Genomic DNA, 24,204 nt, shown 5'->3' with positions numbered 1-24,204 from the left:
TGAGTACCTCACAACAAGGATGTTTCTTAAAATTTTGAAAAAAGGGGGTGAGTTGGGGACATTTCCTACCTGTCCCCACATCCAAAAAAATCCCCCCATGGGGCACAAGGTTATTTTTGGCAAGGGACATGTCTCTGAGGAGCATATTTTCAAACCCTTCTAGCCTCACAATTCCCCCTTCCATCCAACATGTATATAGCCTAAAAACTAAGAGGTCCAAGAAAGACCAAGGTCAACTATAGTCCCAAGGTAAACCCTAAGTTCAACAAGCACACTATATAATGCTACCATACACAAGCACTCCTTACAGTTTCCAAGTGAAGATGTTCATGATATCTCATGTTGGTGCTCCCAGAATTTCAATTTGGCCAAAGAAAATACTAAACAGAAGCCCCAAACAAGTAGATACTCTACTAGCATGCCTTTCATGGCATAACAAGCTAGCACACATTATAATTGGGCTTTATTCAATAATGGGTGCATGAAACAAGTTTTAAATCGTTAAAAATCTCTTAATTTCAAGGGTTTTTTTATTTTGTCGAGTCATAGCCAAGTCGTTGCCGAGTCATAGCCGAGTCACGAGTCAAGTCGGCCTTGCCGAGTCCGAGCCAAGTCCGAGTCTGGGAACTATGCTTCCTAATGATTCAAGTGAGAGAACTTTTAAAATTCAAACCCCAACACTTAATGCCATTGATGTCATTGTCCACCTCATTCTCTTGTTTTAATTGGCCACATTGATGCTTCAAAAAACTTATGTTTTAAAAACATACAAACAGTATTACACCATATTGGAGCAGGGAAAGAATAAAAAATGTTTAGTTCGAGATGCTGCTTTTACTCGGACTTGTTCAACAAAAGTTGGTTCAAAGTGATATAATGCTCGCATGGCTCCTTGCAATTCAAGCTAGAGAACAATTTTACTTTCATACCTCAAACACTTAATGACATTGTCCTCCACGTCCCCTTGCATTGGCTACCTCACTTAATGCTTCACAAACTTACATCTTAAAAGCATACAACATTATTATATTATAGCTGGGCAGAGAAAGAATAAACGATGTTTGTTTTTTTTGTTGTCCCTTCTGCTTGGACTTGTTCAACAAACGTTGGTTAAAAGTGGTATAATGGTCACATAGCTCTTTCAATTTGAACAAGGTAATGATTTTAAAATTCATACCTCAACACTTACTACCATTGCCTTCGATGAACTCTACCTCCAACTGCATGTAAAATATGCCTTCGCTCCTAAATAAAATCAGGAGCCATAATATTCTTTCACTTGTTATGAATATTTTGTAACATTAACAAAACTTCACATACATAAAATTTGTATTATCATCCATGTCCTTTGACTTGATTCATTTAAAAACTTTAGAACTAGCTTACTTCACATACTTGACAACATTAAAGTGACCTACAAGGTAGGAAGCCGAAGTTATGGGTATCCAACTACTATTCACCCAAACGATTGATAGAAGGTTATAACGAACCAATGCAGAACGATGAGGACTGTACAGAACATAGGTAACGAACCAATTGGCATCGATTCAACTTTTCAAAGGAATGCTTGAAGAATACCTAAACAACCTTTGTAATATTAATATGTTTCTCACATACTTGACAACATTAAAGTGACCTACAAGGTAGGAAGCCGTAGTTATGGGTATCCAACTACTATTCACCCAAACGATTGATAGAAGGTTATAACGAAACCAATGCAGAACGATGAGGACTGCACAGAACATAGGTAACGAACCAATTGGCATCGATTCAACTTTTCAAAGGAATGCTTGAAGAATACCTAAACAACCTTTTGAAACACAAAACTACTGATGTAATTCAATGAATTTGGTTAATTCAATTAATTCAATGGCTTATTAGGTTACGCAGGATTAAAGATAGATAGTTAGCAAAATCAAAATATACTTTTATATTTTTGAAAAAATTCAAATTATAAAATGTTAACATTTACGAGGTTAAAGATAGTTGAATAGACAGTAAATTGTATTATTTAAATTTTTTAATTCCTAATTTTCTGCTTTTTAATTATATAATGGATTCCTCCCTAAAAAAACTTAAAAAAAAAAAACTTGTAAAGCATTGAAACAATCTATACAGTTAATTAAAAACGCGCTTTTCGGCTGACCAGGAAAATCGAAAAAACAAGAAGCGGAGACTCGATCTTGTACAGCCCCGTATTTAAAGCTTAAAAAAAGTTAGTCTTCATATCGGGACCCAAAACCTTTGAAGATAAGACTCTTAACATTATGATTAGATGCATTGTAATGAGCATACCTTTAAGATGGGACGGGGAGAGAGTGGGATTGGTAACTTTGGCATAAATACTGTCCTCCCATTGCCCCCCACCACAGAAGCCCTCTAATTGGGAGGCACCTACAACCATCCCTGCTAACAAAGAACACTATGTTACGTTGTTCACACATATGTCCAAAATCGATTATTTCTTCTTTCTAAAAGAGAAAACAAGCACATACCCCATACGACTAGGGGAGTGAAGAGGATGCGGGTAAAGCTCTGGAATTCCTGCATTGCTTCTAGTATGCGTCACAAAGGAACTCAAAAGCGTTACTTTGTTTTAATTGTTAGCTTTGTTTTTCTTGTATGTTGCCCGAGCCAAGCTCGTATCCCTGCCGCGACAGCAATTAGAAACGTTGCTTACCAATACGCAGCAAGGGATCAGCTTTGCATTCTTAATCTTAATCGACGATCATCGTTGAGATTCTGATTCAGAGGCTTAAATTTGAGAGGTCGACCTGTCAAGTAATTTATTTTGTACGGTTCTCCATGCAAAGCTGCCTTTTTATTAATGTTTATTCAATTTTATTCTTTAAACTAGAAAGTGTATCACAGGTCAGATGGTAGAAAAGTTTTTCATTTTTTAAAGAGCTTATTAAAAGAAAGAATATATGGATGAATCAAAATAATAAATAATGGATGGAAGTGGGATGTTCAAGAAAAATTTAGAAATATGATGTTGATAAAAATGAATAAAAGTTTATTATATCACAGAATTTAGTTTCATGTAGGATCATAGGATTATAAGGAAAAAGTTGACATGAAAGTAAATATTAAATGAAAAATTAAAATATTGATAATTTAATTAAGGATTAATTCTCATCATCTTAGATGTCAAACTAGTAGATGAATGATGTCTAAAGAGGAATGGAAAAAGAATATGTTGATTTTGCAACAAAAGAGTGGTACATATAGAATGGCACTTCATTATATGGTGCTCAACATACAATGACATATATATCATCTAAGAAGACACCTTAAAATTTGATAAATTAAACATCATGTTTGAGGAGGCAAGGATGGACAAAACTATAAACTTCATCATCAAAATTCATTATAGGAGATTTGATCTTGAGAGGAGATTACAAACTTGATAAGACTTCAGTGCTAAAGGGTCATGTGTTGCTCTTGGGTCTACTAGACTATTTTGCCTTTCTAGATGTTATTTCATTCGTTCATTTAATTAGTATAGATATTAAATATTAAATATTAATTTGAAAGTATTTTATTTACTTAAAATTATTTTATTTATTTTAAGAATAAATGTATATATAGATGGAATAAACTAAGATGTATGGAAGTGTGTGTAAATAGAGGTGAGAAAAGGTTTGTAGAATGAGTCCAACTTTGTATAAAAGTGTATCAATGTATAATTTATTAATTCATTCCATCGAAATAGGTCCAAAAACTAAATGAAAATTGACACGAGTAGGCAAATTTCACCATTACAAATATATGTGTAACTATAATCTTACAAAATATTTGTAGATCTAGTACAAATCTCCCCCTTAAGGAATATGATCATCCTAAAACTTGCATTGTATTTCATGGGAAAAAAATGCATAAATACAACCATGTTTACCCTCTCGGGTGACGATTAAATGCAGAAAGTAAATGCACAGAACATAATGGAAATATATTAAATAACCAGTCTCTGTATTAATTCAACAGTCCATGTACAATGCTTACATCATACAGATATGACTAACATGATGATGGTCCTCTAAGAAGGAAAGGTAGTGCAATATATAACAGCCGAAGGCGTGCGACACAACCGTCACGACTCCAACTACCTACCCGTCGGCTAACTAACTGACTGTCGTAACTCATTATTACCGACGACAACATAAACATAATATGACAACATAACATAATGATTATTCCTGGCAACATCATCCCCCCCAAGAAAAGAAGTCGACTCCGGACGACTTAATACAAAATAGAGATGAAATTAAACAAAACCAAGGTAGAGAACTGCAGGAACTGCTAACGCCAGTCGAGCCCGGAACTCATACACCTGTTGCGTCCTCACTTGAAAATCCTTTTCTGCTACCATCTGATGCTCAAGTGCGGATTTCACCATTATTTCTTCCTCTGACATCACAGTCCTCCTGTGCCTAACCCAAACTTGTCTACAAAACACACTTTTCAGTCTCAGCCTCCACCAATTGCTACTCAAATGATAATGTCTCCCTAGCCAACTTGTCCTTGATAGCCACCCATGCTACTCTCCTGGCATCCAACTCCTGGGTACGTTGAACTAAGTCTCACGCGACTACTGCCTCCAACCTGGTGGTCAGTTCCTCCTGAGCCCGCTGTGCATCCACCAAGGCAACCTCACGTCAAGACATACTTTGAGTTCCTCAAAGCGTACCAGTCATGCCTGGAAGTGGCCACAACCCTCTGGCACAAAGGCTAGGAAACACCTCAAATCCTCCATCACACTCCCGAAAGGTTGATAACTGAACTGAATAACTCCTTGTTGTCGTACAACTGCGCAAATCTACAATGCCTTCCCGCAACTCTGTTTGTTCGCACCCTCCAAATTCGTCTCCCTCTACGGCTTATGGCTTCCCGCCAATGCTTAGCGTCAGGCTTCTTTCTCACCGTACGGAACAACCCACACTTACCATGACTTCTCAGATGCCCTTCGCCTAACTCAAAAAAGTGTATTGTAGCTCAAAAATAAACTGGGGGTCCGGGGGCAGCGCCTCCAGCGGGGTCTGGGGCAGCGCCCCTCGCGGGGTCCTACGGCAGTGCCCCCGCCGCCAACACCAATTTACAACCCTCAGATCCATACGAAAGTCCATGGCGCACAACATTTCTATGATATTTTAAGATGCCAAAAACCCTTCTTCTCCACTCTAAATTTCTAGTGTCCTGGATTCAAACTCCAACGAATCATTTTAAATCTGGTCGTCGTTGTTTTTTGTTTTTTTTTGTTTTTTTTTTGGCACTGTAATGTCCCCGATGGCACCCCGGCCATACAACCTCCCTGTACGGTCAACAACACCACTGGCACCTCCGATCATGCGGCCACCTTCCCGTGTCATCAACACCCCTCCACCGTACGGCGGACCACTGACGACGAAGTGGTTGCGTGGTTGTGTGGTTGCGCGTCTTAGTCTTTGTGTGCGTTTTTGTGTTTTGGTCTTTCCGCACGACAATGGTTACCACCGTACGGTGGTCCCACCGCCGGTGGTCACCACCGCACGGTGATCACCGTCGGTGTCACCACCACCGGTGGTCCACTGTCGGTGTCACCACCACCGGTGGTCCCACCATATGGTGTTTCCACCGTGGTGCTTTTGTTTACTTGTCTTTTTTATTTTTATTTCTATTTTTTTATATATATATAACTTTTTTTCCCCAGTCGTACGGTCAACTGTCGTACGGATCCGTACGGCCATACGGTACTCTCTTTTTTTTTCGATTTCCTAATTTAGTTCTCTAGAGAGTCTTCGGCTCGGGTCCCCTGTCTCTGGGATCGCCCTTCATCCTTCTCGATTTGCCTCGCCCGAGAGTCTCCCGTTTTGGTCCTGTGCCTGGCGAGTCACCTACCCGGCCTCTCGGGTCCCCTTCCATCCTCTCGGGTCCCCCTCCGGACTCCCGGGAGTCCTCCCGGCCTCTCGGGTCCCTTGTGCGCTTCTCGTGGTAGGGTTTCAATTTGAACCTATTGGTGGCAAGTTTATTTTCCATGGCCATCTGAAGACTTGGAACCACAAATTCTATAGGGACCACGGTCTCCTTCCCGTACATAAGAAGAAGAAGAATAATAAAGATTTTGAAGGCTGCGGCCTTCCACACAGGGTTCCAATCGTTGCCGACACTCTTCAGATTATCTACGTCGCCAGGGTTTGGGGCGTCTCCCTTCCAATATTCTTTGTATTCCAATAGGTACACCTCTGTTGGTTGCTCTGGTTCCTCTACTTTGAGCCTGTAGCTTTGGAACATTTCGTAATCCTCCATCTGCCAGTGGAAGAGACCGTTCAAGGAGTCCCCGTCGTCCCCTGAGCATGCCTCCAGTTCTAACACCCCTTCGTCCCTAGGCTCCATGCGGCTTCTGTCTCCGCCCTCCCCCAACTGGTCTCCCTCTGATTCCGAGTCGGAGGAGGATGCTAACTCCTCACTCACCATCTGCATACGGAGATCGATCACGTACTTCCTCCCCACGTTTTCCAAGGACAGGGTATTATGCTTCCAGTTATGGTTCGCTTTCACTGCAATGAGCCACCCACGCCCGAGGATGGCATCATAACCCTTCTGCTTCAGGGGAATTACTACAAAATCCAGCACAAATGGTTGCGTGCCAATCATCACCTGTTGGCCCATGAGGGTACCAAGGGGTTTAATCCCATGCTGATCTGCCCCTAGTAGGTTGAACGTGGGGGGCCACAATGTAGGCTTTCCCAGTTTTTTCCATGTCGCTTCTGGGAGCACATTTACTCCCGACCCTCCGTCCACAATAGTGTCCTTTAGAACGGTTCCCAGGATGCCCATTTCTACCACCGTCGGTTGGCGTCCGTTGTTGACTACCAACATGGGGTCGACCGTGGGGCTTACAACCTTCCTCCTTTTCACCTGTGAGGGTACAGAGTTTAAGATAGCCATTTTTAATTGCGGCATGGTCTCCAGGAGGTCTTGAATTCTCACGGGTACCTCCATTTGCAATATTTGCCCTAAGATATTTTCCTCAGTCTCAGAGCGGGAAGTACTTGTTGCTTCCTGAGTGTTCCCTTGTGCCAACATTTCCCTTGCCACTTTAGCCTTCGCCTCCAGCGCCCATTGCTTCTCCGTGCGAGGGTCCGGGTATGTCGCCTTCTTTACCTGTGCCCGTGTGATTGCCAATACCCGTTCCTCCATCCTGTCAATGTTGAGCAAGTTCACTCCAGACTTTGGGCAAGTTCCATCATTGTGGTCTCCAGGCACACACCATCGACAAAGGTGTTGAGGGGTGGCTTCCTTTGTGCAATCGCGAGTGAAGTGTCCCCATTGGTTGCAAGCCCTACACTAGATCATTAGCTGACCCTTGGCGTCATACTGGATCTGGTTCCCGCCGCCGCGTCTATTATCCCGGTATCCTCCAAATGATGTCGTTGTGTTAGTATGTTGGCCGGTACCCGCTAGTGCGGATGTTGTGGCCTGCTCCGTGAACAGCACCTGGTTCATTTGTGTACTTTGGGTTTTCATGTTGTATGGGCACTCCTTGGTGGAGTGTCCCATCACTTGGCAAATCTCGTAGAATGCCTTCTTTTGGCAAGTACCCTTTGTGTGCCCTTCCTCTGTGCACTCAATGCACCATATGTCCCCTTCGTTCCAACCAGTGCTTCTCATTATTTTGAATTCCTTTCTCATTCGCTCCATGTCTTTCTGGAGCGCTTCCACCCGTTTGCCAGCCTCGTCGTCGCTGCTGCTTTCCTGTGAAGATTCATCGTCCTCGGATGAGGATTTATTACTTTTCTTCTTCTTTGATGTTTTGTGTTCATTCTCCAAGTCCATCGCCCTATTATAGGCGTTGTCATATGACGTCGGGGGTACAATTTTCATCTTCCTCCATAGGGAGGATTTCAACCCTTCAACGAACCATCGTTTCTTCAATCCATCTGCGGGTTAGCTTTCCATTTTACCCAAGAGTTCTTTCAGCCTCTAACTGTATGCCCGTACTGTCTCCTCGGTACCTTGTTTGGTACTGTATATCTACGTTACAATTTCATGGTCATCACGGAGCAACCGAAATTCCTCCGTGAATTCCTTCTGTAGATTGGCCCACGTGGCCACTTTTTGCTTGTCTACATCGGAGTACCAATCTATGGCAACTCCTCATAACATGGCTGGGAACTGCTATACCCAGTCATCCTGGTCTATCACTCCGTTGGTGGACCAAATGGTTTCACGTGTACGACAGTGCCGTAAGGGATCTTCCTTGCCCTCCCCTGTGAACTTTGGCAATTTTTGTTTACTCGCCATCCCACCACTGGGTCTTGCTCCTCTAATTCCTTATGTGCTTGTACCTGGCGATCCTCTGCCTCCTGCAACTGATCCTCCACTTGTGGGTCCTCCAGAGGAAGTTGCTGACACCGAACCGAACAAATTGCCTCCCGTACGGTACCCTTGTGCTCCCTCGGCACCTTCGGTCGTACCATCACCTTCCGTTGTCTCCCTCTGGTTGGTTGTCTTCCTCCGGTTGTCCTCCGAAATGGACAAATTCTTTAGTAGGTCTTTGGTAGCGTCGATCAGGTTTAGACTTCGCCTTGTTTGTTCCACCAACTCTTCGCAACTTCTTACCCTACGGTGGTATTGTGGCGAACTGTAGAGTTCTCCTTCAGCACCCTCTGTGACTCCTTCTTGGTTCCCTTCGGGCAACCCTACGACAGTGTAATTCTCTCCGTGTATCTCTGCCTCCGCAACCTCCGTGACACCTCCTGGGTTCCTTTCGGGCAACCCCTCAGTCGGTCGTCCCTCGGCAAGCTTCCTTGGCCTACGCCTTCGTTCTATCTGTTGTCTGAGATTCAATGCGGTTTGTGCCACTTCCCATTCATCACTTTGTATCTTTTTATTTTTGTCCTTATTTAGTCTATTGGGCATAAGTCACTTCCGTACACAGCAAACACACGCCGTGTACAAAAAAAAAACTTTTTATTATTTTTATGTTTATTTTGCCTTTCGGCCACGATTTATATCAACAGTGTGTCAAGATTATTCTAGGGTTCAATTTCCCCTTCGCCTCTTGCCATCACGCTCTGCGTCCCACGACGATTGTTCCCTTTGCACGTCGTTGGCCTCTGGGTTAATCTCACCGACGGGTAGGCCCATCATGTCCATGCGCCATCTGTGTCTTCTGTTCCTGAGTTCGTCTAGGCAACGACGCCAAATGTTTACCCTCTCGGGTGACGATTAAATGCAGAAAGTAAATGCACAGAACATAATGGAAATATATTAAATAACCAGTCTCTGTATTAATTCAACAATCCATGTACAATGCTTACAACATACAGATACGACTAACATGATGATGGTCCTCTAAGAAGGAAAGGTAGTACAATATATAATAGCCGAAGGGGTGCGACACAACCGTCGCGACTCCAACTACCTACCTGTCGGCTAACTAACGGACCGTCGTAACTCATTATTACCGACGACAACATAAACATAATATGACAACATAACATAATGATTATTCCCACCAACAAACCATACAACAATTAATTTTCTTATCTATGAATATGAATATGTACATGTATAGGACATGACCCCTACATAATGTTAGCAATAGTGTGTTTTAGAATTACTCTCATCAATAAGATTCTATTTATCTCTTATGATAAATGTAATGCCCATATTTTACTATGGATAATCTTAGCAAATTGCAACTAACATTTTTATTGAACCAATATATCATCACAATTTAGCAATGTAACATGTACATGAGAAGCATCATCACCATATGTGACTCCACTCAATACCAAATAATATGCAAATGAGGTGTTGGAAAGAGCACAAATAGGAAAAGTTCAAAACAATAGGAAGAAAGTGCAAATAGCACACATCTCCATGTGGCATACCCTACATTAGAAAAAGAGAGATCTAAGAGATGAGGAGGCACGAATGAACAATGATACCTAAATGAGTGCTACCCAAAGAAAATCCAACTTCAACACTAACTAAAGGAACATGATGAAGTAATCTAATTTAACCATGCAAGACTAGACATTTCTTGCATCCATGCTAACTAAAACAAAGATGATGTTCCAGTTCCTATATTATCCTTCTAAGTAGAATATATTTACATTTAAAGAAAGGGGAGAAATTATAAACCGAATGAGAGTTTCATTTCCAAATTAAAGCTCATTATTTTATTATTTTAACATAGATTTAGTAAGGAGATTTATAATTATGTAGTTTCATTTCCTAATTACAATTTATTCTTTTATTATTTTAACATGGATTTACTGAGGAGAAATAATTATTTAAATTCTTTTCACAATCAAGGTTCATTCTTTTATTATTTAATATAGATTTAGCAAAGATATTATTTTATTTCTTAAATTAGATTCATTCTTTTAGTATTTTGACATGAATTTAGCAAGGAGAAATAATTGTTTATTTTCCCATCATACACATTAACATTATTCCTTTCTCTTTTGTTGCAATCAAAAAAATGATATTAAAGGGTCATTAACCAATTTAACATTTCAAAGAAATGTGAGATGAGAGAGAAAGAGAGATAAGTACAAGCATACAGGACAAATTGTATTTATTTGATATTATCTCCTCTTTTGTTAACATGTTGCAAGAAATATATTATTAAAAGGGGGATTGCTATCAATTCCTAGTTCGCCAAGGTTTTTTTTTCATAACTAAGCAGATTCGATAACAAAAGAAAATTTATTTTTTTTCAATTCACAAGTTGTGAACAAATTACTTTCATCACCATTACACACATTTTTCAGAGAGAGAGAGAGAGAGAGAGAGAGAGAGAGAGAGAGAGAGAGAGAGAGAGAGAGAGTGTTTGTGAGAGACAAAGATAGGGAGAGAATGAGTGAGGGAGCATGAGAGAGAGAGAAGGGAGAGGAGGAAGAGAAAGAGAGAGAGATATAGTTATATGAATATATGTATGTATGTACATATATGAATATATGTATGTCTACATATATGAAACTATATATGAATATATGTATGTTTACATATACGAATACAAATGAACATAACCCGATTTTGTTTTTAACCAATAAAAATCCCAATCGAGTTTTTAAATAAATAAAAGCTTGATCGAGTTACGGCTTTAATTAGCCTTGGATAGCAAGGTTGAGGCTTGTTAGTTTCATTTGCCTCCATTTTACGTGTTTTCTCCTTCAAATTTGATTTCCCAACTTCCTTGTCATCAAGTTTACAAGTTATCAAGTAGGTATTTGTAAAATTGCCACCATAATTTCACACATCCTTTAAGCTTTCTAAGCATATAATTTTTTTTAAAATTTGAACAATGATAACATATTAATTTTTATTCTTTTACCAATGTCTCCAGAGTTCTTAGAGACATACGTGTACCATTTTTTAAATAAATTTTGAACTACTCATCCAAATTTGAAACAAATCATATATTATCCAATCTATGATAATATGACTCCCCCTTAATCTTATCCAATTTAAACATTTTAGTAGTTTGAAAACTAGATTTAGAGTACTACAATTATTGTTCTTTGGGTATCTTCAAATTTTGAGTGGGTGAGTCTCAAATTTCTCCAAGTTCAAGTTTTCAAACTACTAAAATTCTCCTCCAAGTTCAAGTTTTCAAACTACTAAAACAAGTTCAAGAATTGTATGACAAGGCTCTCATTCTTATAACATATAATGCTGACCATTTTCTAAATCCAAATTTTCATATATAATACCTTAACACTCCTTAACCCTATTATATTGCTCCTGAATAAGTGATACTTGTTGGTGGTACAATTTCGAAAAAGACTTTTGTGTGTGCGAAATATGACTCCCCCTTAATCTTATCCAATTTAAAAAATTTAGTAGTTTGAAAACTAGATTTAGAGTACTACAGTTATTGTTCTTTGGGTATCTTCAAATTTTGAGTGGGCGAGTCTCAAAATTCTCCTCCAAGTTCAAGTTTTCAAACTACTAAAATAAGTTCAAGAATTGTATGACAAGGCTCTCATTATTATAACATATAATGCTGACCATTTTCTAAATCCAAATTTTCATATATAATACCTTAGCACTCCTTAACCCTATTATATTGCTCCTGAATAAGTGATACTTGTTGGTGGTACAATTTCGAAAAACACTTTTGTGTGCGCGAAATATGACTCCCCCTTAATCTTATCCAATTTAAACATTTTAGTAGTTTGAAAACTAGATTTAGAGTACTACAATTATTGTTGTTTGGGTATCTTCAAATTTTGAGTGAGCGAGTCTCAAATTTCTCCTCCATGTTCAAGTTTACACACACACACACACACACACACAGAGAGAGAGAGAGAGAGAGAGAGAGAGAGAGAGAGAGAGAGAGAGAGAGAGAGAGAGAGAGAGACAGAGACAGAGACAGAGACAGAGACAGAGACAGAGACAGAGACAGAGAGAGACAGAGACAGAGACAGAGACAGAGACAGAGACAGAGACAGAGACAGAGAGAGAGAGAGAGAGACAGAGAGAGACAGAGATTATTGCTAATCATTGATTTATTCATACACACATTTGATTTACTTCTTTTCGTTGACATGCTTCTCAGGAGATAGAAAGGGATAAGTAAATGTCATACATATGCAAGTCCCATAAAGATTGATACAATAAAAACAATCCATTAAAGCATTATACCCTATTCACTTTGTTACCTAATTTTGCTTTTAGCCCAATCAGGTAGAGTCTATTAAGTTTTCATAACTGAAAATAAAAAACACATACAAATTCCTGCTAAGTGTTCATACAAGTAAGAGATGCTATCAACTAAAGCAATGAATTCAATGCAAATGTTTTACAAGAAACCAGAGTATACATCTTTACATAGAAGAATTTATTTTCTTTATTTATGATTTCAAAAAAGTATATTGTCCCACAAAAGGTGAGGGAGTAACTCATTCAATGTATTACAAAAGAAAACTACTCATTTGAAAATCAAGAACATATGAAAAGAATGGGGATCTGTCATTGCCTGAATGACAAACCCCAAGGTTGAATTGTTGAATCTTCATCACCTTCCACTTGGATTGATTTAGAATTTTCTTTATTGCCCCACAATTGTCTGCAAGAGATGAAAAAGTGGTGTTAGAGCTCAGGATGCATAATCAATTCATATGTAACATCAACAAACATATAGTTTACTCCCATAAGGCATTAAATCAGACTATGCAGTTATTTATGTGTTTGTGAAAAAGTGAAAAAGGTATGATAGTTGTAGGCACAACACTTCAATTAAGTCATTACATGTACGGTTAGTAAATCAATAATCAATAAATATTAAACCATAACAAAGCGACTAATTGCCTTCTAAAACATGCGAGTATAAGATTGCTCTCAGATTTTTATAAGCAATACCAGTGACTAGACTACACCAAGACGAAGGATTTAATCTATATGAACATGATATTAAACTATATGGATGCAAGATGGATGATTAATTCAAGCAATAGTGATTCAAGCAATAATGAAATAAACTAAATATGCAAAAAGCTAAATTAAGATGCAATAATCTCAAAAAGCAAGCACAAGATCTTCAATGACTCCAGAGCAAAATCAGCATAATAATAATCTCCAAGGTGTTTCTCAAATATCTCTGGGGTGATTTGAACGAGAGTTGAAGGCTGACTTTATAGAGAATTCACAAGAGAGATCAAGAAAAAGCACAATTTAGAATTAATTGAAAAAATTGAGAAATCAAGTTCAGTTAACCTTGAAATAGATTCCAATTATAGTTTAATTGAAATGTATTCAAATAAGAAGTCCAAGTTGCATTAGAAATAAGAATTAATTGATTTCATGCGCTCGTGATAAAAATAGATCATTATTTGATTTATTCAAGAAAAGAGTCTTTAAGATGCGACTGAACTTCTTTTTCTCAAAAGCTTTGAGTTCTAATTTTAGAGAATAATTCAATTTAAATGCTTTTTTGATTTCAAGTTCTCAATTTAGAAAAAGAAATAATATCTCAAGTTTGATTTCTCTCTCAATTCAATTCTTTTATTTTATTTTCAGTTTACTATTGCTTTGTGATTAATTCCTCTTTTGTAATAAAATAATTCATTTTTTGCATGATTAAATGGCAAATTTATTAATTAATTAAATATGCTAGGATATTTAATAAATTAAACAGGATAAAATGATATTCTTGGAATGATTTAATTAATTAAATAAATATTTAATTAATATTGAGTAATTGACTTGCCATGCAATATTTGATAATTAAAGAATTAATTAATGTGCTCAAGATTGATTTCATTGCCTTTGGTTAGGACCTTGGTGATGTTGTCGAGATTAGGGGCCCATGGTTTAGATGACCAATTTTAGGGTACTACATTTGCCCCTCTTTGAATTAATGTGTGAGCAGCGCGTTGGTTCAAAGAATAGTTGATGTCTAGGAGATGCTAGTTTTGAACTTGATTGATCACGAACCAGATGAAGAGCAAGGTGTTTAACTTGATTTGAAGTGATGAAGCTGAACAAAGTTGATTAAAGCGATACCGATCCCGAACTTGATTGAACTAGGAATGATAGAGAGCAAAGATACCGAACTTGAACTTGATTGATCAAGAAGCGGATCTTACTGATCTAGAACTTGATTGAACTAGACACAGCGAGCGAAGATAAAATCGATCTTGAACTTGATGGATCAAGATACGATGAGTGAAGATAAACTGTCCAACTTGATTTGATGCAATGAAATTGAACACCTGCTTAGATTGAGAGTGTGATCAAAGATACTCTTTAAACTTTTGATTGAGTTTAAACGAATAATCAGCTTGATGTAAAGCGATGAAACTGATTAATGTTAAGAGACTGATTCAGGTAAAGACAAATATTAGCTTGATTTGAAGCGATGAAACTAATATGCCCCTAGCGATTGATTCAATTCAGATGAGCGAGAGATCTCAACTTGATGTGAAGCAATGAATTTGAGATGCCCCTTAGCAATAAGAATTTGATTTTCTTTAGTTGAAAAAGATTTTTGCTCAACTTCGGTAAAGATTTGAAAATTTTCTTGACTTTGAAGATGTGAGGTTGTTGGTGTAAATAATTATTCATCATGGATATTATTACACTTACTTAAGTTTACTTAGGATAATGCATTTCATAGTAGTTTGGATATGAGACACTTGGGTGTTTGTGCCACATTGGGATAGTGTGTGTAGGAGAAATTCCACCTTTTTTGGTGTTGATCTTGTTATTACACTATCATATCCACTTATTGTGGAGTGATAATTCTACCTTCGGTGGGTGATCCACCTCATGTGGACTATTATATTATTTCTCCTACCTAACCACACCTATTTCTTACCTACCCTTGTTTCTTATTGAGCCACATGTCATATTTGTGTGCTCATACATATCCCTAGCCTTGCCTATATAAGAAAGCTCATCTACATTGTATGTAACTATTGAATCATTGTTATTGATCATTTTCTATTGATGAGAATACAGTTTATTCTTGTCCTATATTGTGTCTCTATTTTGTACATTTCATTGAGCTCTTGATCTTGGCAAAATCCAACAGAGGTCATGAGGTCATGAGTATGCCCCCTCGGGAGCGAAATCGAAAGATAGCAAGGGTACATGATTATAGGCAATTTTTGGCGATGATTTTAATTTGAGCACAAATTGATTCAGAGCATTTTTGAAAATGCAGTGTTGATTGATGAGAAATTGAGATTCAGTGTTGATTCATTAGAAATTGAACGCAATTTGAAGAAAGAGTGAGCTTTTGATGAAAAAGCACTAAGTGGTCAAATTTTTGGAAATTGAGTGGCAGAATGATCTTAAATTTTGATTTTGATCCCGAAAATGGAATCAGAATGGGCAAATTAGCTATGGGTACAATTTTCATGTCCATTCGAGCAAGTTGAAAAATTAGGGTTTTGGCTATATATGGGGTAAAAGTGTCATTTTCAAATCAGTTTAACCCTCCAAGTTTGAAAATTTGAAAAGCCTTATGTGAATAAAAATGGTGGTTCCCACTCATATGCATAGATTCAAGTGCCAAAGATGACATAATTGACCTCGGAACTATGAGCCAGCGGTAAGTGATCTATCTTAAGCCTGTTATTAATTCCAATTTTGAATTTTTTTGTTAAATTTTTCAATTTTTGGCATGTGTAAGTCGGGTTTTTTCGTTTTGTCGTGCAAGACAGGATCCTGTCTCGTATGACAAACTGATTATGTCTCTTTTTTTGTTTTAGCCCACTAGTTTTTTCGTTCTGGGCCTACCCTTGTATCGTACGAGAACATTCAAAAGAGCCCCTTTTGTCATCCTAAGGCCATTCTTGTGTCGTATGGGAGTCTTTTGTCGTACTAGACCTATTTCTGACTCGTACGAGTTTCTACCTCTATTGTGTTTTGTCGTTTGAAAAACAATGAGCATTTTTGAAGGTGCAAATTTGAAATTTTGATCTTGCAGTTGATGTAGTTGGATTTGTTAGAGTAATCAAATATTTACTTGATTAATTAAACAATATTTGTTTAATTCTTTAAGTTCCCAATTATCTTTTTACACTTAAGCTAACTTTAGGTGCATAATAATTAATTCTTTTATTAATTATTATGTGCAAACCTAAGTTTTCCCTTTTTAGGGTTTCTTGACCTATTAAAGGTTAAGTTATTTCTTTTCATTGTATGAAGAAGGATTATTATTGACAATACATTTTGGAGATTATTGAGCTCTCTCTTTTGGAGCATATTTTTCCTTTGTTTTTGTTCCTTCTGTGATTTGCTTCCTTGCTTCTCCTTGTAACAGGTTTTTCAGCTTGCAGAGATCATTTGGGATCCTGTGGTGTTGTATTTTCTCAACTCCTATATGGTATCAGAGCTTCAGATCTGCAGCTACCTATTCTTGTTTTGAGAATTTTGCATTGGAAGCAGATCTGGGGTTTCAGAAAGTTTTTTTATGCACCTAGGTATAGGATTTTTTTTCTGAGCACTTTGGACCTAAACGAACCTCATCATCGTGTTCAAAAGGCCCAAAAACCCCTATGGTCATATAAAATCTGACCTATTTTGGTTCCCGGGCCTTTGGGAGTATTTTTTCTCAGATCCAGGTTGTACGACCCTGGCATGCAGTTTGAGAAAAAAATTAAATTTTTTTTTTTGTCTTTTTATGGCATGCAGGCCAAAATTTTCTTTAAAAAAAAAAAGAATCAAAAAGCAAAAGGGTGAGAGAAAAAAAAAATCAAAAGAAAAGAATAGGGTTTGAAAAAAAAATTGGGTTTTTTTGGCATTTGCGTAGTGTACCGGGCAGACAGTCCAGCCGCCGTACGGCAACCGGACCTGTCAGTTTGACCCCCTGCTGGCCTCAGCCCCTAGCCCCTGCCGGCCTCAGCTTCTGCTCCCGTCGATGCCTAGCAACTCCGCCTGGCACCACTCATCGTCGTCGCTGCTCCCCTGGCCCTGCCGCTGCCGCGCTCGGCCCCCGATGTGGGGGCCAAAAAGAGCCATCTTCCTTTGTCTAGTGAGTGTTCCTTCCATGACATTCACCTCATGATGTGTGTCAAGTGAGTGTTCCTTCCACGATACCATGTAATTTTTCTCAACACCTTGATGCTCCTGGTTCTTCGTCATGCAGTTCTTGTTGGCCGTTCTTTTCAGTGTTCCTATCCCTCTCCCACTTTCAGATTATGGGGAGGTTTGTCTTGTTGGTTCTAATGCTTCCGTGGTTCGATTGATCGGCTCTTCAGGCTTTTGTTTCTCATGCCATCTGTATCTTCGAGTTCAGTGTTTGCCTTGTTTGCCATCTGATTCGAGTAGTGTCATTTGAGGGCACTCATGCAGATTATAGTCTTCTCTACCTGGTCATGTTCTATTTTAGTGGAGGTTCTTCAGATCAGTAGTTATTCTTCAACAGAGTTTGCAGGTTCTTCATGCTTCAGTGGTGTTCTTTTCCATCTATTTTTGGAGTAGAGTTTTGTTCCCACGTGGTTTTCTCTATTTCTCCAGTTCATAGAGATTTCATTGTATTTGGGTACCTGATCAGGCCTTGTTGCCGGGACCCATCTTTATTGCTTTCAGTAGTTGTTCTAGGTTTTAGCTTCTCCCTAAGTCTAGCTTAAGGGGGGGTGTTAGAGTAATCGGGCATTTACTGTTAGAGTAAAGGTTTTAATTTAATCATGTTGATTAAATTACCTTTATTCCTCTCTTAAGATTTCACTTTAGTTTGCATTTGTGACATTTAATAATTATATTAATTATTAAATGTCTACCTTTTAGGGTTGCACAATATCCTTTTATAAGGATTCATCATTGTAATTTATCTCTCTTTTGGATGAATACATTTTTCAGCTTTCAGAGCACCCTTGCTTGTTTGTCTCCATCTCTTCTTTCTGTGACAGGTTATTTGCATGCAGGTGATCTTCGGGGTCTGTGAAGTTGGCTTTCTCAACTTCTACATGGTATCAGAGCTCCAGACCTGTTGCTTCCTGTTCGTCTTCTGAAGAATTTGGAGCTACGAGGGTTAGATCTGATTTTCAGGTTTTGGTTGCATCAGATATGTGTTTGTCTTCTGTTTTTTATTTTGGAATAGGGGGGTATTTTTTTTTCGGTGCATTTTTAGCCCAAACGGACTTCACCGTTGAGCTCGTAGCGCCCAAAAACCCCTATTTCCATATAAAATTTGTTCGATTTGGACACAGTTGCTCCAGAAGGCAAATTTTTTTATGCCCCAAGGCCGTACGGCCCCAGGGCACGAATTTCGAGGCGGAAATTTCAAAAAAAATAAAAATAATAATAATAAAAAAAAGCGCTGTTTTTTTAACAGCGCGGGCGCAGCCGTTTACCACGCAGCGCCGCCGGTGAGCCGCCCGGCGGCCACTGCCAGGCCACCGCCGCCGGCGGTAACCACCAGCCCCAGCCCGGCAGCCACCGCCGCGCAGCCCGCCGCCCGAGCGCCGCCCGGCTGCCGCCCGCGCCCAGCCCACGCCCCGCCCGAGCACCGCCGCCGCCACAGCGCCGCCAGCTCCAGCGCTAGCCCCTGGTCGCCCAACGGACCAGGGGCTTATTTTTTTTTAGCCCTTGAGGGCTGTAAGGGCCTATCTGGGTTTTTTGGAGCTGTTTTTACAAAATCGGGCATAACTTGGGCATTTTAGCTCGGATTTTCAAATGGAAATAGGCGTTGGAAAGCTGGTTCTGAGCCCGATCTAATTGATGAAGGTCTTTTTCTCTGATTTTGCCGTTTTGCAGTGTTTTTTGTCAGTCAAAGTCAGAACAAGTTTTTTGCACTCCAAGAGCCATATCTTTTGCATACGGACTCCGTTTTTCGCAAACGAATAGGCGTTGGAAAGGGGTTTCTGTGCTCTTTCCAGATCTATCATTTATTTTTCCAGAATCTACATCAGGTACATTTTATTCAGTACTTTGTGTTTTCACACATCTGTCACTTACTTGGACGTTTCAGACTTGGAAATGATTAGTTTGCATGGGATGGCTTTATTTGATCTGCTTTATCAGTATTAAAGTCATTTAGTCTCAGATTTGTTAATTTGAAGAGTTATCATGGGTTTTTCTACTCACCCTTCAGTTGTATTTCTAGAACGGGGTAATTATGAGTCATGGGCAAAGGGCATACTTACACACTGTAGGTGGCTTAATATTTTGCCTTATTTGTATGATCTCATACCTGAACCAGCAACTTTAGAGGGAAAACTAGCTTGGGATATCATTAGAAATCACATAGTAGGAGTTATTTTGTCTAGTGTTGATTCTGACATTGTGTGGGCTATATCGGGCATTGATTGTCCTCACTCACTTTGGACATGTCTTTGAGAGATCTATGGAGACCCCAGTCTTTCTCCATTCCCAAAGGATCCTGCTTCAGATTGTCTTGTACCCATTGGTTGGAGAGATAACACACCTTTTGATCATGATACTTTAAAGGAACTTCAATATTTAGACACCCTTACATATTCTGATGAATCAGAGGATTGTCTCACAGTTCCTACTCTTCAGACTGAGATTATACATGTATCAACATCATCTCCTTTTGTTCCTGATCAGTTTGATATTGCCTCTTCTTTGGCTCCTATTGATTCAGCTAAGCAAGACATCATACATCTTTCAGACATGGCTACTTGGGATTCTTATCTTGCAGGCATTTCGTCTTTGTTTGTAGAGTTCTATATTGCAGACTTGGAGGATTACTTTGAGGATTTTCAGCTCCTCTTTGTTGACAGCCATATTCCAGCTGTTAGCCCACCATCATCTGTGCATTCAGAGGTTGCAGTTTTTGAGTCTTCAGTTCAGTTTGGATTTGACATCTTTTGTTTCAGTTCAGACAGAGGGATTCTTCAGCATCCTATTATGGCACACATCTTGAGACATATTGATTCTTCTCTCTTCGCAAGGTTTCTTCATCTTCGTCCTTTGGATCCATTTCTTCCCAAGGGGAGGAATATTATATGCCGCTTCAGGATCACTTTCTGGATTCTACCTCAGGCATCCATATGTGCGACAGGAGTTTCTTCATTGTGGGGGGGGCTTCTAGTCTCTTTCTTTTTCTCCTATGGAGACCATTGTATATGTACTTATATGATAGAAGTTGTCTATGGGGGGTATCATGTTATCCACCTCCTATCCTTCTGTTATTAGTGCATTTATTTCTTTCATCTCTTTTTGGAGTAGAGTTTTTCCCATGAGGTTTTCTCTATTTCTCCACTTTACAGAGATTTGGTTGTAATTGGGTACCTAATCAGGCCTTGTTGCCGGGACCCAAGTTTACTTTCTTGCATTGTAGTTACCTTTGCTTTCTTGCACATGTTTGTAACTGCACTTTTGCTCATCTTAAGGGGGGTGTTAGAGTAAAGGTTTTAATTTAATCATGTTGATTAAATTACCTTTATTCCTCTCTTAAGATTTCACTTTAGTTTGCATTTGTGACATTTAATAATTATATTAATTATTAAATGTCTACCTTTTAGGGTTGCACAATATCCTTTTATAAGGATTCATCATTGTAATTTATCTCTCTTTTGGATGAATACATTTTTCAGCTTTCAGAGCACCCTTGCTTGTTTGTCTCCATCTCTTCTTTCTGTGACAGGTTATTTGCATGCAGGTGATCTTCGGGGTCTGTGAAGTTGGCTTTCTCAACTTCTACATTTACTTGATTAATTAAACAATATTTGTTTAATTCTTTAAGTTCCCAATTATCTTTTTACACTTAAGCTAACTTTAGGTGCATAATAATTAATTCTTTTATTAATTATTATGTGCAAACCTAGGTTTTCCCTTTTTAGGGTTTCTTGACCTATTAAAGGTTAAGTTCTTTATTTTCATTGTATGAAGAAGGATTATTATTGACAATACATTTTGGAGATTATTGAGCTCTCTCTTTTAGAGAATATTTTTCCTGTGTTTTTGTTCTTTCTGTGATTTGCTTCCTTGCTTCTCCTTGTAACAGGTTTTTCAGCTTGCAGAGATCATTTGGGCTCCTGTGGTGTTGTATTTTCTCAACTCCTATAAGATTTGCGTGATGTTTTGCTTCTCTTATAGGCTAATTTGATATTTTTACTGATGGTTGTTTGATTTTTGCAGGTTCGATTGCCTCATGTTTGTTTCAGATGTGTCTATCCACCGACGATGACATTAGTGCGTTAGTTGTCAGAGGTTGACCGGCCACATATTGATTTGTAAGGATTGGCCCACCTTCTTGATTTACCTGATATCTATGTGAATCACAAAATGTTGACTGCGCTTGTAGAGAGATTCCATTCAAAGCATAAAACATTTCACTTGTCAGTTGGGGAGATGACCATCACTCCTAAGGACATATACAGGATTCTTCGTATCCCTTTTGCTGGAGGTAAGGTTGATTATGATGCAGCACAGCTTCCTGGGTTACTCGCTATTAGACATGTTTTCAGGGATCCTGATATCCTGACGTATTCTATCAGTTGGGACGTGATGATGAGTAGGTACAGTGAGGACTTTCCACTTGCTTGCATCTTGGCAGGTTTTATCGGCTGCTTTATGATGTCGGAAAGGGGACAATAGGGTTTTTTGTGTGGATGGGGCAGGATGTTAGAGAGGCTTATTGAGACCCCTTAGAGATTAGGTTGGGGCTCTTGTATATTAGCACACATGTATCGCAAGATGCATGAGGTTGTCTTCTAGGAGGGGAAGAGTATGGTTGCAGGAGTTTTGATATTATAGGTATGGGCCTAGGAGCACCTCCCAGTTTGCAGGTTGATTGTAAATGACGGCAGAGATCCTGGTCAGCCCATTGTATATAGATATTTAGGATATGTTACTCAGCCCCATCTGGGCAAAATAGATTTTTGGAGATGGTGGCTAGATGATTTGATAGTTGTCACATGGATACCGTACAAGGGTCTAGAGTCCTGGGATGATTGGAGGGTTGTTCGTAGGGATTTGTTCGTGACTCGCCCACTCATTGGTAGATCACAGACAGTAGTCGAGCGATTCGTTGTTTCCCAAGTGATGAGGTAGTATGGTAGACCTTAGGGGATCTCGCAGGAGTATACTGCATACATGTGTTATGCAGATGAGGAGAGGCAAGGATGGGCACCAAGACTATCTTATGCCTTGAGTATGCTGGAGCTAACTGGATTACAGTGTCTCAGATGGGACAATATGGATGATATTGCAGATGTGTGGGTATTGCCCCAGTATAGGGATTGGTTCTAGCAGCATCCATTCCCTAGATTTACGGATCCAGCTGAGAAGGTACCTCACATAGAGGAGATAGAGGATGATGCCCCCATGCAGGGACAAGGATAAGGACAAAGAGCCAAGGCTCTGAGGCAGGCAGGTGGTGATCCTGGTGCTAGCAGTAGCAGGGTTCCAGCTAGTGGTAGACAACAGAGAGGAGAGGGTAGATCCCTAGGTACGGTTGGAGTGAGGCTTGGTGGAGTGAGAGTGTCGGAGGAGAGGAGGAGAGAGCAGCATCGAGACAGGTCCGACAGAGGAGAGAGGAGTAGGGGGGAGCTAGAGGTGATGGAGGCGGAGATGGAGGTCGACAGCCTACAAGGGATGAGGGGGCCGACACAACGAGGTCAATGAGAGAACGCCCAACGAGGTTACAGTCACAGTTGATAGTGGCACAGACTTAGCTAGCAGAGTGAGACCGACAGCTAGCGAATCTTAGAGCGGAGAGAGATAGTCAGGTTGCAGCAATGAGGCTAGAATGAGACACTCTTCAGCAAGAGGTCCTCCATCAGATGAGTCGAGCAGCCTATTATGTTGCGGCTTACAGCGTCGTTGTTCCAGTAGCATAGCAGGTTGTACCATATTCACAATATATGGCTCGATCTGAGGGAGCTCAGGCACCTCGTCAGGATCCCAATCAGCAGGCTCCACCTCCTCCACCAGGCGATGAGTGAGAGGCCGAGAGATAGATTTTCTTTTTGTAGCTCGAAGATTTTTCGTAGACACACCCATTTTTTGTAGCCCTTACAATTCTTGCTCCGATGGGAGTTTGTATATGTCAGTTGTGATTATTTTGTACCCTCGGACTTGATGATTATAATACAAATATATACGAGATCTTATTGGACTTCATGGTACTTGTGTCGATCAATTATGAGATGTCTTCTATATGCTTTATTCTATATGTATGCATTTTTTATTTAGCATGGGTGAATGTAATACAGATGAATATGAATGTTTATTTTTGTTTCTTTTCATATGCAAATAAATGATGAAAATGAGTAATGAGTAATACAAATATATTTTTTTCTTTCTTTTTATGCAATAAGATGAATGCAAATGAGTGATAATGAAATGTATGAATCTATATAGGATGCTTATGTATGCAGCTAACATCTCAATACACAAGTACTCGATCGGAGAAATGATGAAAAAGATACCACTTAGATAAGAAATGATGATATATCCAACTCTCATTCAGAAGATAAAGAGATTATTACCATACCGAAATCACCCTAAATTCATAAAATATAGAATGAAATGCAAAATGAGATGCAAAATAAAATGCAACCTAAACCTAGTCACTGGATTTAAAATGCTTAAGTTTCATCACTGAGCATTACAAACATAACAGGCAGATTAGAGTTCATTTCTTTTCATGTGCAATATTAATTATCTTGTCCGCTATGACCATTTTTTCATTCATATCCTTGGACAGATTTCGCAGGGACCCGGATTGCATGATAAATAAATTCCCTCAAAACAAACAAAGAAATGATGGGAACCTCTCTGTAGCAT

The 24,204-nt window shown here is 39.2% G+C and overlaps 1 protein-coding gene across 1 annotated transcript in view; it reads right to left on the bottom strand.

Annotated features, from left to right (window-relative positions):
- LOC131064880 ((S)-ureidoglycine aminohydrolase) overlaps positions 1-2,806 on the bottom strand; it is a 267,040-nt gene extending 264,234 nt beyond the window's left edge. The window contains exons 1-2 of the mRNA XM_057999204.2: positions 2,496-2,806; positions 2,296-2,406 (exon numbers count right to left, since the gene is read on the bottom strand). Coding sequence (XP_057855187.1) covers positions 2,296-2,406; positions 2,496-2,550 — 166 coding nt within the window. The 5' untranslated portion in view covers positions 2,551-2,806. The remainder of the gene's footprint in view (positions 1-2,295; positions 2,407-2,495) is intronic.
- Between the last annotated feature and the right edge of the window lie 21,398 nt (positions 2,807-24,204).

This window comes from Cryptomeria japonica, chromosome 5 (assembly GCF_030272615.1).
Source record: "Cryptomeria japonica chromosome 5, Sugi_1.0, whole genome shotgun sequence".
NCBI lineage: Eukaryota > Viridiplantae > Streptophyta > Pinopsida > Cupressales > Cupressaceae > Cryptomeria > Cryptomeria japonica.
The sequence above is the reverse complement of the archived record's forward strand: the minus strand, read 5'-3'. Positions and strand labels throughout refer to the sequence as shown.